The 12,102-nt window shown below is 37.9% G+C and overlaps 1 protein-coding gene across 1 annotated transcript in view; it reads left to right on the top strand.

Moving 5' to 3' along the window:
- Positions 1-12,102, top strand: part of Prkd1 (protein kinase D1) — a 135,203-nt gene that overhangs the window by 77,918 nt on the left and 45,183 nt on the right. Inside the window, exons 5-11 of the mRNA XM_028757463.1 lie at positions 3,097-3,307; positions 3,464-3,541; positions 5,123-5,327; positions 6,747-6,870; positions 8,268-8,345; positions 9,755-10,034; positions 11,048-11,100. Coding sequence (XP_028613296.1) covers positions 3,097-3,307; positions 3,464-3,541; positions 5,123-5,327; positions 6,747-6,870; positions 8,268-8,345; positions 9,755-10,034; positions 11,048-11,100 — 1,029 coding nt within the window. The remainder of the gene's footprint in view (positions 1-3,096; positions 3,308-3,463; positions 3,542-5,122; positions 5,328-6,746; positions 6,871-8,267; positions 8,346-9,754; positions 10,035-11,047; positions 11,101-12,102) is intronic.

The following is a 12,102-nucleotide window of genomic DNA, read 5'->3' as shown; positions in this document are numbered from 1 at the left end:
TCTCTCTCTCTCTCTCTCTCTCTCTCTCTCTCTCTCTCTCTCTCTCCGTGTGTGTGTGTGTGTGTGTGTGTGTGTTAAGAGTTGCTTGTGTCTTAGTATCTTAGTATGTGGACAGTTTGGGAGAATGTCTCTTGAGATGCTTAGAAGAACGTATATTTTTTTGCTTCTATCTTCTTACTCTGGAGTGATTAGCATCCTTTATGGTAAGGTATGTTTCTTTGCTGCACCAGAGAGATTAGTCTTGCTTCATAAGTCGATCTGTTAGTCTATGTGTTTTTCTTGGAGGAATTAAGTCCATTTGTATTGAGACTATTAATGAGAAGTATTTACTGATTCCTGTTACTGTGTTATTGTTGTGTGGGAAACCACTGTCCCCTTTCAACTAAGTGTTCTGGGATTATTTACCCCTTGTGTCCTGTCCTCATGGTGTAGTTAGCCTTAAATTCAGACTGAAGTTTTACTTCTAGTGCTTTTTGTAGAGATAGATTGATGGACAGAAATTTCTTCAGTTTCTTTTTGTAGTGAGATGTTTTTCTGGGATGGCATCTATGGTTTCTTAGCGGTTATAATATGTTTGTCCAGCATCTTTCTGGGTTTCATTATGTCTACTGAAAATCCAAGCATTCTATTAACGAGCTTGCAATTATATGTGACTTGATGTTTTTCCCTTGCAGATTTTAATATCCATGGTTTGTTTTGTACATTTAGTGTTTTAATTATTCAGAATTGTGGGGTTTTCTTTTCTTGTCCTGTACATTTGTTTATCTGAGTGCCTATTGTACCTTAACGGGAGTCTCTTTAAATTGGAGAATTTTTTTCTATGGTTTTCTTAAAAGTATTTTCTGTGCCTTTGACTTGTGTTTCTTCTGTATCCCTATTAGTCATAGATTTTGTCTTTTCATAGTGTCCTATATTTTCTAGATGTTACATTCCTGTCGTCTTTTTAATTTGTATGTTTAATTTCCTTTTGACTGAGCAACTCTTCTACCTTGTCCTCAAGATCTGAAATCCTTTCTGCCGTATCTTACACTCTGTGGGAGAAGCTTATCCCTGAGGTTCATATTGATAGCCTCTTCTTCATTTCCAGTTTTATTTCAGTTTGTGTTTTCTAGTATCATGCCTTTAATTGTTTTCAATATTTTATTTCAACTATTTGTGTTTTCATGGTCTTTATCATTTATTCATATCCTCTTTAAGGATGTGAATTGAACACATTCATAATTACTATTTTGCAGTCCTTGTTTTGTGCTTCAGCTAAATGGCTTTCCTCAGACCTCACCCAACCGGGTTGCTGGCTTCTAGAAGAAGCATTTTGTCTTAGTTGTTTATGTGTTTGTGATTTTTACTAGTGTCTAAGCATCTGGAGATAGGGTGTTTGACACTTTTTGTGTAAATATCTTGTGTTTGTTGGATGGGTCCTCTGTTCTTTGTTGGTTTTGCCCACAATGGGTCCTAACCATGTGTAGTGGCTGTTGGGATTCTAAGTCATAGCCACATGTGGTAGCTGTGTGGTTCCTAATAGAGGACTGCTCTGCATGAGAATACTCACAGAAGAGAGGAAATGGGCCAGAAAGAAAGGCTGAATGGGGCCACTAGGAAGAGCTACTGGGATCCGGGGTCTGCATTAAGAGACTGAGACCCTAGAGGATGTTGATACTCTGAGAGGAGGGGTTTAAGCACATAAGCTCCAGCAAGACTGAGCATAAGTCTGATGAGATTAGAATTAAAGAACGAAAGGAGGATGGAAGTCCCACCTGATCCCAGCTGAGTATGGCCACTCTGCATCCTTGATAGAGACTCTATGGGTCAGTGGAATCACTGGACCAGAGATGGCCTAGAAGGCAAGGCCCTTTCTACACTAGCAGGACATGTTTCTTTTTCTATCATTGAATTCTAATTATGAATATAGCTGTGGACATAACATTCCAAGCAGAATCCTCATGGCACATATCATTTTGCTGCAGCTGGTGTGTCTGAATTATCTTGCCACTGAGTAATAAGTGGCATTGGATGATGTTTAACCAGAGACTAAAATGGATTGGGATTTTATGCAAGTGGGATTTAATTTCTAACTTGTCAATAATTGTTCCAATTTTCAAATTAGCATGGGAAGATAAAAAGGCAGGATTCTTAAAGCAAATAAGTGTAATATTTTGGCTCCAGTCTTTGTTGGCATTTAACATAAAAGAATTATTTAAAGTGTGTGAGCGTTGGTGTGCGAACTTTTCATAACTAGGACCATCTTTTAAGCAGCTAACAGTTATTCATGTTGAGTGGGAGTTAACTAATTAGCTATACAATTACAACGGCTACTAACCTGTAATTCTGTTCATCTTTTATTCCAAACAAATGTATTCTAATATTCCCAAGTACATGTTCATGAAATTGTTGAAAGGTATTTAAGTAATATTTAATTTTAGTTAATGCAGTTTAAAATCTATATACTAGATTTATTAAATAGCCACCAAATGATAGACAGTAAAGCACAGTGGTGTTATTATTACCCCAAATACTAGTCTTTATATTCCTTATGAAGCCCATTAGTTGCTATATTTCTTAATTCTAAGAAGGGTTACCTCACTTTAGCCCTTTCCCTTTTTATATAATTGAGAAATTATTTAAAATCACATTAATTTTTTCCCTCAAGGAAAACCAAAGAAACTGGAGGCGTCTTTCAGAGCACCATCCATATGAGTGTGGTGATCTAGAAAATTCCTGTGAGAAGACAGAAGTGGAGTTAAGGAGCATTCTTTGTTTTTTTTTTTTCAGTTTTGTATTTCTATGTTAAAAGGAATTGTAATTAACATTTTAAAGTAAAGAGAAAAAGAGAAGAAAAGAGGAGAAATTATTCAAATATTCTAGAAATCAGGTTCATATATTTAGGTCTCCAGTTTCCTGGTTCAGATTAGACAGAGTAACTCAAATATGAGAGGGGGAAGTATACTACATTAATCAACGGAAATCTACTTTCCGAGTGCCTCGTATTGGTGATAAAATCACTGAATTCAGCAGCAAAACAAAATGAAACTTAAAAATAGAGTTAAATCAAGTTCAAGTGTCTGACACCTTATCACCCTTTATGGTTTCTCAAAACAGCAAAAGTCTCCATCAGAGTCATTTATCGGTCGCGAGAAGAGGTCAAATTCACAGTCGTATGTAGGACGGCCGATTCAGTTAGACAAGCTCCTAATGTCTAAGGTGAAGGTGCCACACACCTTTGTCATCCACTCCTACACGCGGCCCACGGTCTGCCAGTTCTGCAAGAAGCTGCTCAAGGGCCTCTTCCGGCAGGGCTTGCAGTGCAAAGGTGAGGGCCACTTGGGAACCAAGTACTGGCCATGGGCCACGTGCCATGGAAGCATGTGAACTGAAGTTACTATATTTTTATATTATTACAGTTTCTGTGTCTGATGAATTTATGTTTTTTTGTTTGTTTGTTTCATCTTAAAATCATCATGATTAGATTGCAGATTCAATTGTCACAAGCGCTGTGCACCAAAAGTACCAAACAACTGCTTGGGTGAAGTGACCATCAATGGAGGTAGGGGACAATTCATAGCCAAATTTTGTGTTGCATGCCAATCACAGAAGGTGGTAATTTTGATTTATCAGGGGTTTTCTCTTTTATTTTTCAATTAAGAAATTTGTAATTTAGGTCCAAATAAACAGTGGTTCATTCCAGATCATTGAGTTTTTGATATGGCAATAATAATAATAATAATAATAGTATAATATCTTCATACAGTACACAATTCATATTGAAAACTTGCATTGCTTACCCTTCTTATTTCATTCCCTGAGCCTCATTTGTTCAGAAAGTCCCTGTTGGAATACCTACAAACCAATGTTCCCATGTAGTTTCCCTGCCATGCTTCCTTGAAGCACTGAGTTAACTTCTGTCCCTACATACTGACGAAAGGCAAGATCACAAACTGGGCTAGAAGCAAGCATCCACAGAAGTCTAGCCTTTGCAGGCTACTGCTTCCAATGTATACATGAGCCTGAACTTGAATCCAAAACAGGAAGAAGTTAATTTGGCCAACCAGCAGAAAGTATTTCTTCCTGTATTTGGAATATATTCTTGAGAGCAATCCAATGACATAAATTAGAATTGATATACTTCCTCCCCCTAAATAGTATCCTACGGGCTGTCACCTTTCATCAGTGACTTAGAATCCAGGCTATATTTCTGCGTAGACTGTAAACTGTTTAGCTTCAATCTTCACACCAAGGGACTTCTAGACCCTCTGATTAGAGAAACTCAAGAAAATAGACAGACATTTGTATTATGAAAAGCTAGACAATAGATTATTGCATATATTCTCAAAGAAATAGACATAGAAGGGGGCAAAAATCAGGAAGGGGCACTTTCTAGGAAAATATTCTTATGCATACCGATTTCCAGCCTAGAGGTCCAAAGTTAAGTGAGAAAATTGAAAGCTTGGCGATTTTCCCACTTTCTGAAGCTTGTGATATTGACTCTTTTTCAATCCCAGGGAACGTCAATTGGACTTGATAACTAGAACCCAGGGGACATAGAGAAGCTTGTGATGTTGATAACTTGAAGATTGCATTTTCCCATGTAGTCAGTGCAATGTGGTAAAATGGGACTTAGAAGCTTAGAGGCTCTCACAGTCTCTGATTGATCTAGTTTTCTTATTTTAAAATGAGCAAACTACTTTAGGTATTTAAAAACTAGAGCTCATGGTAAGAATTTAATATATTGGGATACATGATTCAAATGTTAACTGCAATTGTATTTATAGGTGACCCCCTATTCACGGGAAGACCACACCCACATGTCTTTCTTTCTGTAGGAGGCCTGATCCGTGGAATATTTCAGTTTTCAATTCTCTTGTGTCTGGATGGGGCCTCCCTGAACTGTTCTCCTGGGATTCGTTTTAGAGCTTCTCCATTTTTAATGCATATTTGCCTTAGAAAATGGGAAACAAGCATCGGGCTGTGAAATCGTGTGTTTACTGTTCCATATGTTCACATACTATGATTCAGTTGGTATATGGGGGCAAGGAGTGACTTGTAATTGATTTGTTAGGATTGCCTTTCCCTTAAGCACTGGCTCCAAGAGTCTAGAATTATCTTTTTGGGTCCAACAATTTTTCAGAATTGCTTAGCCCTGGGGCAGAATCTGATGTTGTCATGGAAGAAGGGAGCGATGACAATGACAGTGAGCGGAACAGCGGGCTCATGGATGACATGGATGAGGCCATGGTCCAGGATACTGAGATGGCTTTGGTGGAGGGCCAGAGCGATGGTGCAGAGATGCAAGATCCAGATGCAGACCAGGAAGACTCCAACAGAACCATCAGGTCAGAACCCCAGTAGGTCTCAAGCTCTTAGGTGTTTCAGTCTGTAAAAGAAACAGAGTTGTTCCTGACTTTTTACTGAAGAGCTGTGTACTATATAGGAAAGCCTGTGGCATGAGGAGGCCTGGTTGCCCTGGGAGAAGAGCTTGTTTCAGATCTGGTATTATTTATCTGTTGACCCATTTCCTTTGTGCATGAGGGGTACGCATATTTACTGTGGTCACTATTAAGTTAATAGTTAATGTTAACTCAAAGTTCATTGTGTGGAAATGTAATGTTCAGGGGTCAGCCTCAGCAGAAATCATTTACTTTAAGGCTGACCCCTATTGTACATATCATAGTCTGTATTCACCTCATTGTTCTTCACTTTATTTCAGAAGTATGTGTAATTTTCTACCTATTATCTACATTTTTTTATTTTAGCCCTGTGTGATCTTCACTTTTCATATTAGTAGTCAGTCTAGCATGGCCACCAGGTCAAATGGAACTGCTTCCTGCTCTGTAATTGAATCTTATTTCAGGCATGCCTGTTCACACTGTCTGTGGCTGCTTCCATAATACAATTGTTAAATGGTGAATTCTGCAAAACTCAAGATCCTCACGACCTGACTCCTTACAGAAAAAGTTTCCCACTGTAACTAATTGACACTACAAACCATACTAACAATTTACTGTCCAGTTTACAAATGTCAAAGGTATTAACAGATCGAAATTAACCATGATCATGCAAAGATATGTTGCATGTCTCCCATTTACTAGAATAATAAGCATTCTTTTAGTAGGGAAAATTATTAGTCGTATGACTTTGAAGAGAATACAATTATTTTGTACCTGAAGATTCGTGGGAAGCAGAGGGAAGGATGAAGAAAGGGGGTAAGGAAAAAGGTACAAAAAGTGTCAGTTAAAACTGAAAAAAAGTGAAGGATGAGAATAATCCCATGAATACTAGATAGGTAAAAGACTAGGAATAAACTCATCTGAGAAATTCTAGTTTGTTTTGTTTTATTATTTGTTAAAGAAATCATCCAGACACAGTTTGTATAGAAATACATTATCTATAAATTATTATTATCATGCCTGTTGCATATCACAAACTATGATTTTGAATACTGTGGCTTCCAAACACTGACAGTAAACCCTGCTGTTTTCCTAAAACTTTGAATGCCATCAAGCTCAATGAGAAAATATCTCTATGTATCTGACTCTGCCTAGGGAATTTTAAAGTGAACATCTGAAGTACCTGTCACTCCCCCAAGAAACTCACTTTCTGAGCCATCAACCTCTGACAGTACATTTCACTGAAAATGAGACGTGCATTTTTTTTTGACTTGTGCTTTGAAATAGTTTAAATGAGCTTTTATTCGTGGGAAGAAGATCTGAATGTGAAAATATTTCCCTGCTAACATATTTTGACTTTTCAAGCCCTTCTACGAGCAACAACATCCCGCTCATGAGGGTCGTGCAGTCTGTCAAGCACACAAAGCGGAGGAGTAGCACAGTGATGAAGGAAGGGTGGATGGTCCACTACACCAGCAAGGACACACTGGTAAGGAGACAGAACTGCTCGGTACGAATCTGATGCCTTGGGGGACTGTGGCTATGTGAGTTCTTGGGAGCAGACCTCACAGCAGAGGCATAGGGTCAGCAGAGCACTTGCTATCTGGATATGTGATGTAAGTAAGTAGGTATTGGGTTTAGAATAAACTGTACAAAGCAATTCCAGTACAGATAAAAAGTCTGAAGACAACTGGAATGTCTACACCATTCCAAGGACAGCCATGAAAGGCATACTACATGGTTTTAGGTATGTCCCTCTGTAACCTAGAGGTCTCAAAGAAACTGCCTTCTGGGAACTAGGAGACAACACTAATGACTGTTATGTATTCTCAAGACCTAAACACTTTGTTTAAAGGTTCATCCACTAAGGTGTATGACAGCCGTGTAGTGTGTTTCCCTTCTTACCAGTAGGACCTGAATAGCTGAATAATAAGGTTGTGTACATGGGCAGAAGAACGCATCCTTGAGGCGTGGCTCAGAGTTTAACTAATTGACATTCCGTGAGAGATTTTCAGTGTCCTATTTCTATCTCTACCATTCAATAGGATTTCCACCATGTCTTCTGATAAAGAGACACATCTACCTTAATTCATCATTTATCATTTATACCTTCTTATGGGAGAGAAAATTTAGTTCAGGGCTCAAAGTGAATCCTGTAACTTTCTTTTTGGGCCAGTTGGAAAATGTTTAATTTTAATGGTTTTTTGGTCTAAGAGTGGTTGTGAGAGACACCGAAAAATAATGTTAAGTCTTTGCTTCTGAGAAGATGCTAATGCAGGAATCCCCACAAAGGTGATGTACTGAGTGAACAAAACCCCAGTCACTCAGTCACAGTGGTGAGCTGAGGAGCCAGCTGAAGAGGATGTAAGTGTCAAGTCCACTTGTGTAAACTTGGAACCGTGAGGTCAACCCTTCCATCTACTGAAAGTTATCTAGAGATGTTGCATTCAGTGTTCTATGGAGAGTAGACACAAAGATGCCTAGCTGAATCCTCAGGGCCTGTCACATTCTAAAAGATAAACACGTACAAACCTTCTACCTGCTGCTACGCCCTGTTTTTTTGATAGAGTACAAAATCTCCTTTAGCTTTTTAAGCAAATAAATGTTAAAAATGGGAGTATTTTGGTATTCATTGTGTACATATGAACAGCAAACCAGGTACTTGCCAGGATGCTAATCCAGTATCTCTGTTAGAATTCACAGACTTATAAGTAGGTACAAAAATATCTCACATTGTGTTCATTAAATCGCTTCTTGACTTAAATTGTGAGTCGTTCTGGTCTAATGCCCTTAAACTTTTCACCTTCAAATCCATGTTCCCTGGAGAAATTGCACTTGTTTTTATAAAGCGTGCAGATTTGAAAAGTTTTGTAACTTCCCTTTCAGCGGAAAAGGCATTACTGGAGATTGGACAGCAAGTGCATCACACTCTTCCAAAATGACACGGGGAGCCGGTACTACAAGGTGAGGCTGGCTTCTTTCACTTTTGCCTCATGGTGTTCCTTAAGGTACTCAGGAAGTTGGTCCACAGCCAGCAGAGTGGATCCTGAGAGAGACCTGGCCTCCTGAGGGAGATTTTTAATTGATTTAATTGATGGTATACAGTTTTTATAGGAATTCAAATGTGACATCTTGATTCATCTGCATGTCTCACAATTGGCAACAAAGTGCTTCTGGCCCGGGGCCTGGTGAGAGCAGATAGTGGAGAAGGAAATGGAGGGGAAATTAAGAGAAACAGTTTATCAGAATTGTTTGGTTTCACTAGAGAGTCAGTGACTAAGAGTAAATTTTGACATCCTCGGGAACCCAGCACTGGAGGATAACAGGTAGATCCATACCTCTGCACTTATGAGAATCACATCCCTTTATTTATCAGCAATTATCTGTCTTTCTACATTAAATAATATACAAGTAGTATCTAACTTAGCTCCTATGATACTTCATGGTCCCCAATCACACAGCTGGGACACAAAAGAAAAGATTATTTAATTTTAAATTGAAAAATAAAATTATTACTTTAATTACTTTATTCATCCTGCAGTACAACATGGCACTTCATGTTTTCAATACTTCAATGACTATAAAAAAACAACAACAACTAATTTTGGGGTTAGAGGGATGGCTCATTCAATAAAGTACTTATTACATAAGCCTGGGGATCTGGGATCTGAATTTAAGTTCTCAGAATGCATGATGATGATGATGGTGATGATGATGGTGATCCAGGCATAGTCTAATATGGCTTATAGCCCTAATGTAGTTCACAGCAGATATAGGCAGACTTCTGGAGCCAGTCAGTAAGCCTGAGTTCAGTGAGAGATCCTGTCTCAAAGATGGGTCATAGTGGTTCAGGCACACATTATTTATAAACAAGACTACTTTGTAAACCAGTTGCTGTGGTTTTCCTCAGTGAACACTCCTCTGTGTAACTATATTATATTAGTATATATAGAATCAACATATGTTTGACTGAGGTAATTAAAGAAGCACTTGAAATAAAAAAAAAAACAGCCATGAAGACACAAATGCATTTTTAAAGATGTTATAATTTGCTTCAAAGCTCTGTTAGATTCTTCCATCTGCCACAGGACCAGTGAGAGAGAGAGAGAGAGAGAGAGAGAGAGAGAGAGAGAGAGAGAGAGAGAGAGAGAGAGAGAGAGAGAGAGAAAGAGAGAAAGGAAATTTTTCAGAAAGTGTGATAAGGCCTCTTGTTATAAAAATTGTATTTTTTACATATTGTATATATTAAAAAATATTTTCTGTATATTCTATTTGTAACTTCCTTTCTTACATGACATGGGTTTTATTTAATAATTGACATGCTTTTGGTTAACTACTTTTGCTTTTGGTTAACCATACTTTGTCTTCCACAGGAAATTCCTTTATCAGAAATTTTATGTCTGGAACCAGCCAAACCCTCGGCATTAACTCCCATTGGAGCAAATCCTCATTGTTTTGAAATCACTACAGCAAATGTAGTATATTATGTGGGAGAAAACGTGCTCAACCCTTCAAGCCCCCCGCCCAACAACAGTGTTCTCCCCAGCGGCATCGGTACAGATGTGGCCAGAATGTGGGAGGTTGCCATCCAGCACGCCCTTATGCCTGTCATCCCCAAGGGCTCCTCTGTTGGCTCCGCAACCAACTCACACAGTGAGTCCAGTGGCTTCAGTCTAGTACACTCAGGCTCCTGATGGGCCAGTAAGACATCTGCTTTTCCCAAGGGATGATAAAGAAAGACTCCCTGTGCTGGCTTCAGTTTGTTTGCACAAGGGATCTCTGAAGAGAAACTGCTCTGCTTACTAAAACATTCCGTTTGTTAAATTGTTGTACTTATTTTGATTAGACCTTTATAAAGGCAAGTATAACCTATATTCTACACGACCACAGGTGCCCACAGCTGTTGGTCCTAAAAGAAACCATTTAGTCAGTTTGAGCTTCACTTGGAAATGCCACAGATATGAAAAAAGTCTGTTTGCCACAAATCCCCTCCTCCTTCTCTACCCATGAGTGTTGTTGCTGCTTGATCACCCTATGCCAGGAAGAAATTTCTGTGCACTAGTAAAATAGATTCAGCCAGAGTATAAGCAAGATGAAATATTGAGGAGGAGCTAAAAAAAATAGAGGAATATTTATATGAAATTGTGATCTGAAATTCATCATAAATCATGCAATCTGCAGATTAACCTGTTTTAACATTACAGTATAGTTGATCAGTCATAATTATCTTTTTTTCTCTTCAGCCAGTATATTAACAGGATAAATAAACTTATTCTGACCATAAGGAATGTATTTGTATGTAAACTAAGCATGCAGTCAGAGACCTCTACTTTAACTCCTAAAAACCCACTCCTTAATGATTTGTCTACATTATAACAGAAACTATTAATTTCTAGAAAATTTGTTGTCTGTCAGCTAACAGAATTTCTGCACGACAACGCCAGAATTGGATGTCTTTTTTAATCTGAGCTCTATGCTGACAAATACATATTTAAAAACAAATTATAGAGTTTGTAATGTTAAGGGAACTTATATATTTTAATAGAAATTTGTAGAAAGATCTAGTTGCTGTGATTAATGTAAATACAGTAAATGTAGCCCACTGAGATATTTTTTTAATATACTTTAACTATTTTATGTCTGTTTCTTTAAACATGCATTTCCAGAAGATATTTCTGTGAGCATTTCCGTTTCAAATTGCCAGATTCAGGAAAATGTGGTAAGTCTGTATCTATTAATAAGTCTCAGAATGTGATTACTGGAAAATAAAAAGTGATAGATCTTTATTTATCTAATTTCCTGTTTATTTTCTTATATGATATTTTAAAAATAGTACATTGTTTACTGAGTTTTCTATATTCCACAATAGAATAACAAGGACTGTTTATAATAACAAACAATTATAGCGTGATATACAATTTTTCATATTTATCTTGGGAAGTTTTTTGTTTTTTGTTTTTTGTTTTTATTTTTGTGTTTGTTTGTTGGGGTTTTTGTCTTGTTTGTTTGTTTGTTTGTTTGTTTTTAGATCAAACTAGGACAAATGGTATACCGAGAACATTGCAGGAAGGCAGGCTTGTAGTGACAGCTCGGAGTGCCGCTGATCCAAACTTGATCCTTGAAATTTAATGGTTGGCATTGCACAGTAAAATAGATGTTCTAATAAAGTAAAATTTTTATTTGTATATGTTTTTTTAACATGCCATTGCTTACCTCCTTGCTAACAAGTCGTACTGATAAAGAAAGGGGTTGTAAATATTCTTAGTCATATACACATGCCACAGTCTAGATCTCAGAAACGTTCCTTAAATCAGGAACCACGGTCACCATTGCCACCTAACACAGACTTTTCATAATTCAGAAATTGCACATCATGTTGGGAGATGTTTTACATGAGGTTGTATTTGCTTGATTTCATCTCAGTACTCAAAATACAATCACACCTTTTCCTACCTCAGTGCTGTGATCAACAGCATTAACTGCTTGCTCACTGCTCTTAAGACTCAAACAAACCAGAGTACCATCCTGCTTACAGTGGCTTGAGATTGTCTGTCAAAAAACAAACTCCATGAACATCTGTTCAGTACTACTCTTGTCCCTGGAATTCTTGATGACCTGGTTTAAACTGAATAAAGGCAAGGGTGAGTTACAGGAGGCAACTTCACAGTGAAGGTTAAATGGATGCTGTTCACCCTGAGATGCAGGCCTCATGATTGCATGG

Source organism: Grammomys surdaster, unplaced genomic scaffold, assembly GCF_004785775.1.
Source record: "Grammomys surdaster isolate TR1022 unplaced genomic scaffold, NIH_TR_1.0 126163, whole genome shotgun sequence".
NCBI classification, from domain to species: domain Eukaryota; kingdom Metazoa; phylum Chordata; class Mammalia; order Rodentia; family Muridae; genus Grammomys; species Grammomys surdaster.
This window is presented reverse-complemented; position numbering and strand designations above follow the sequence as displayed.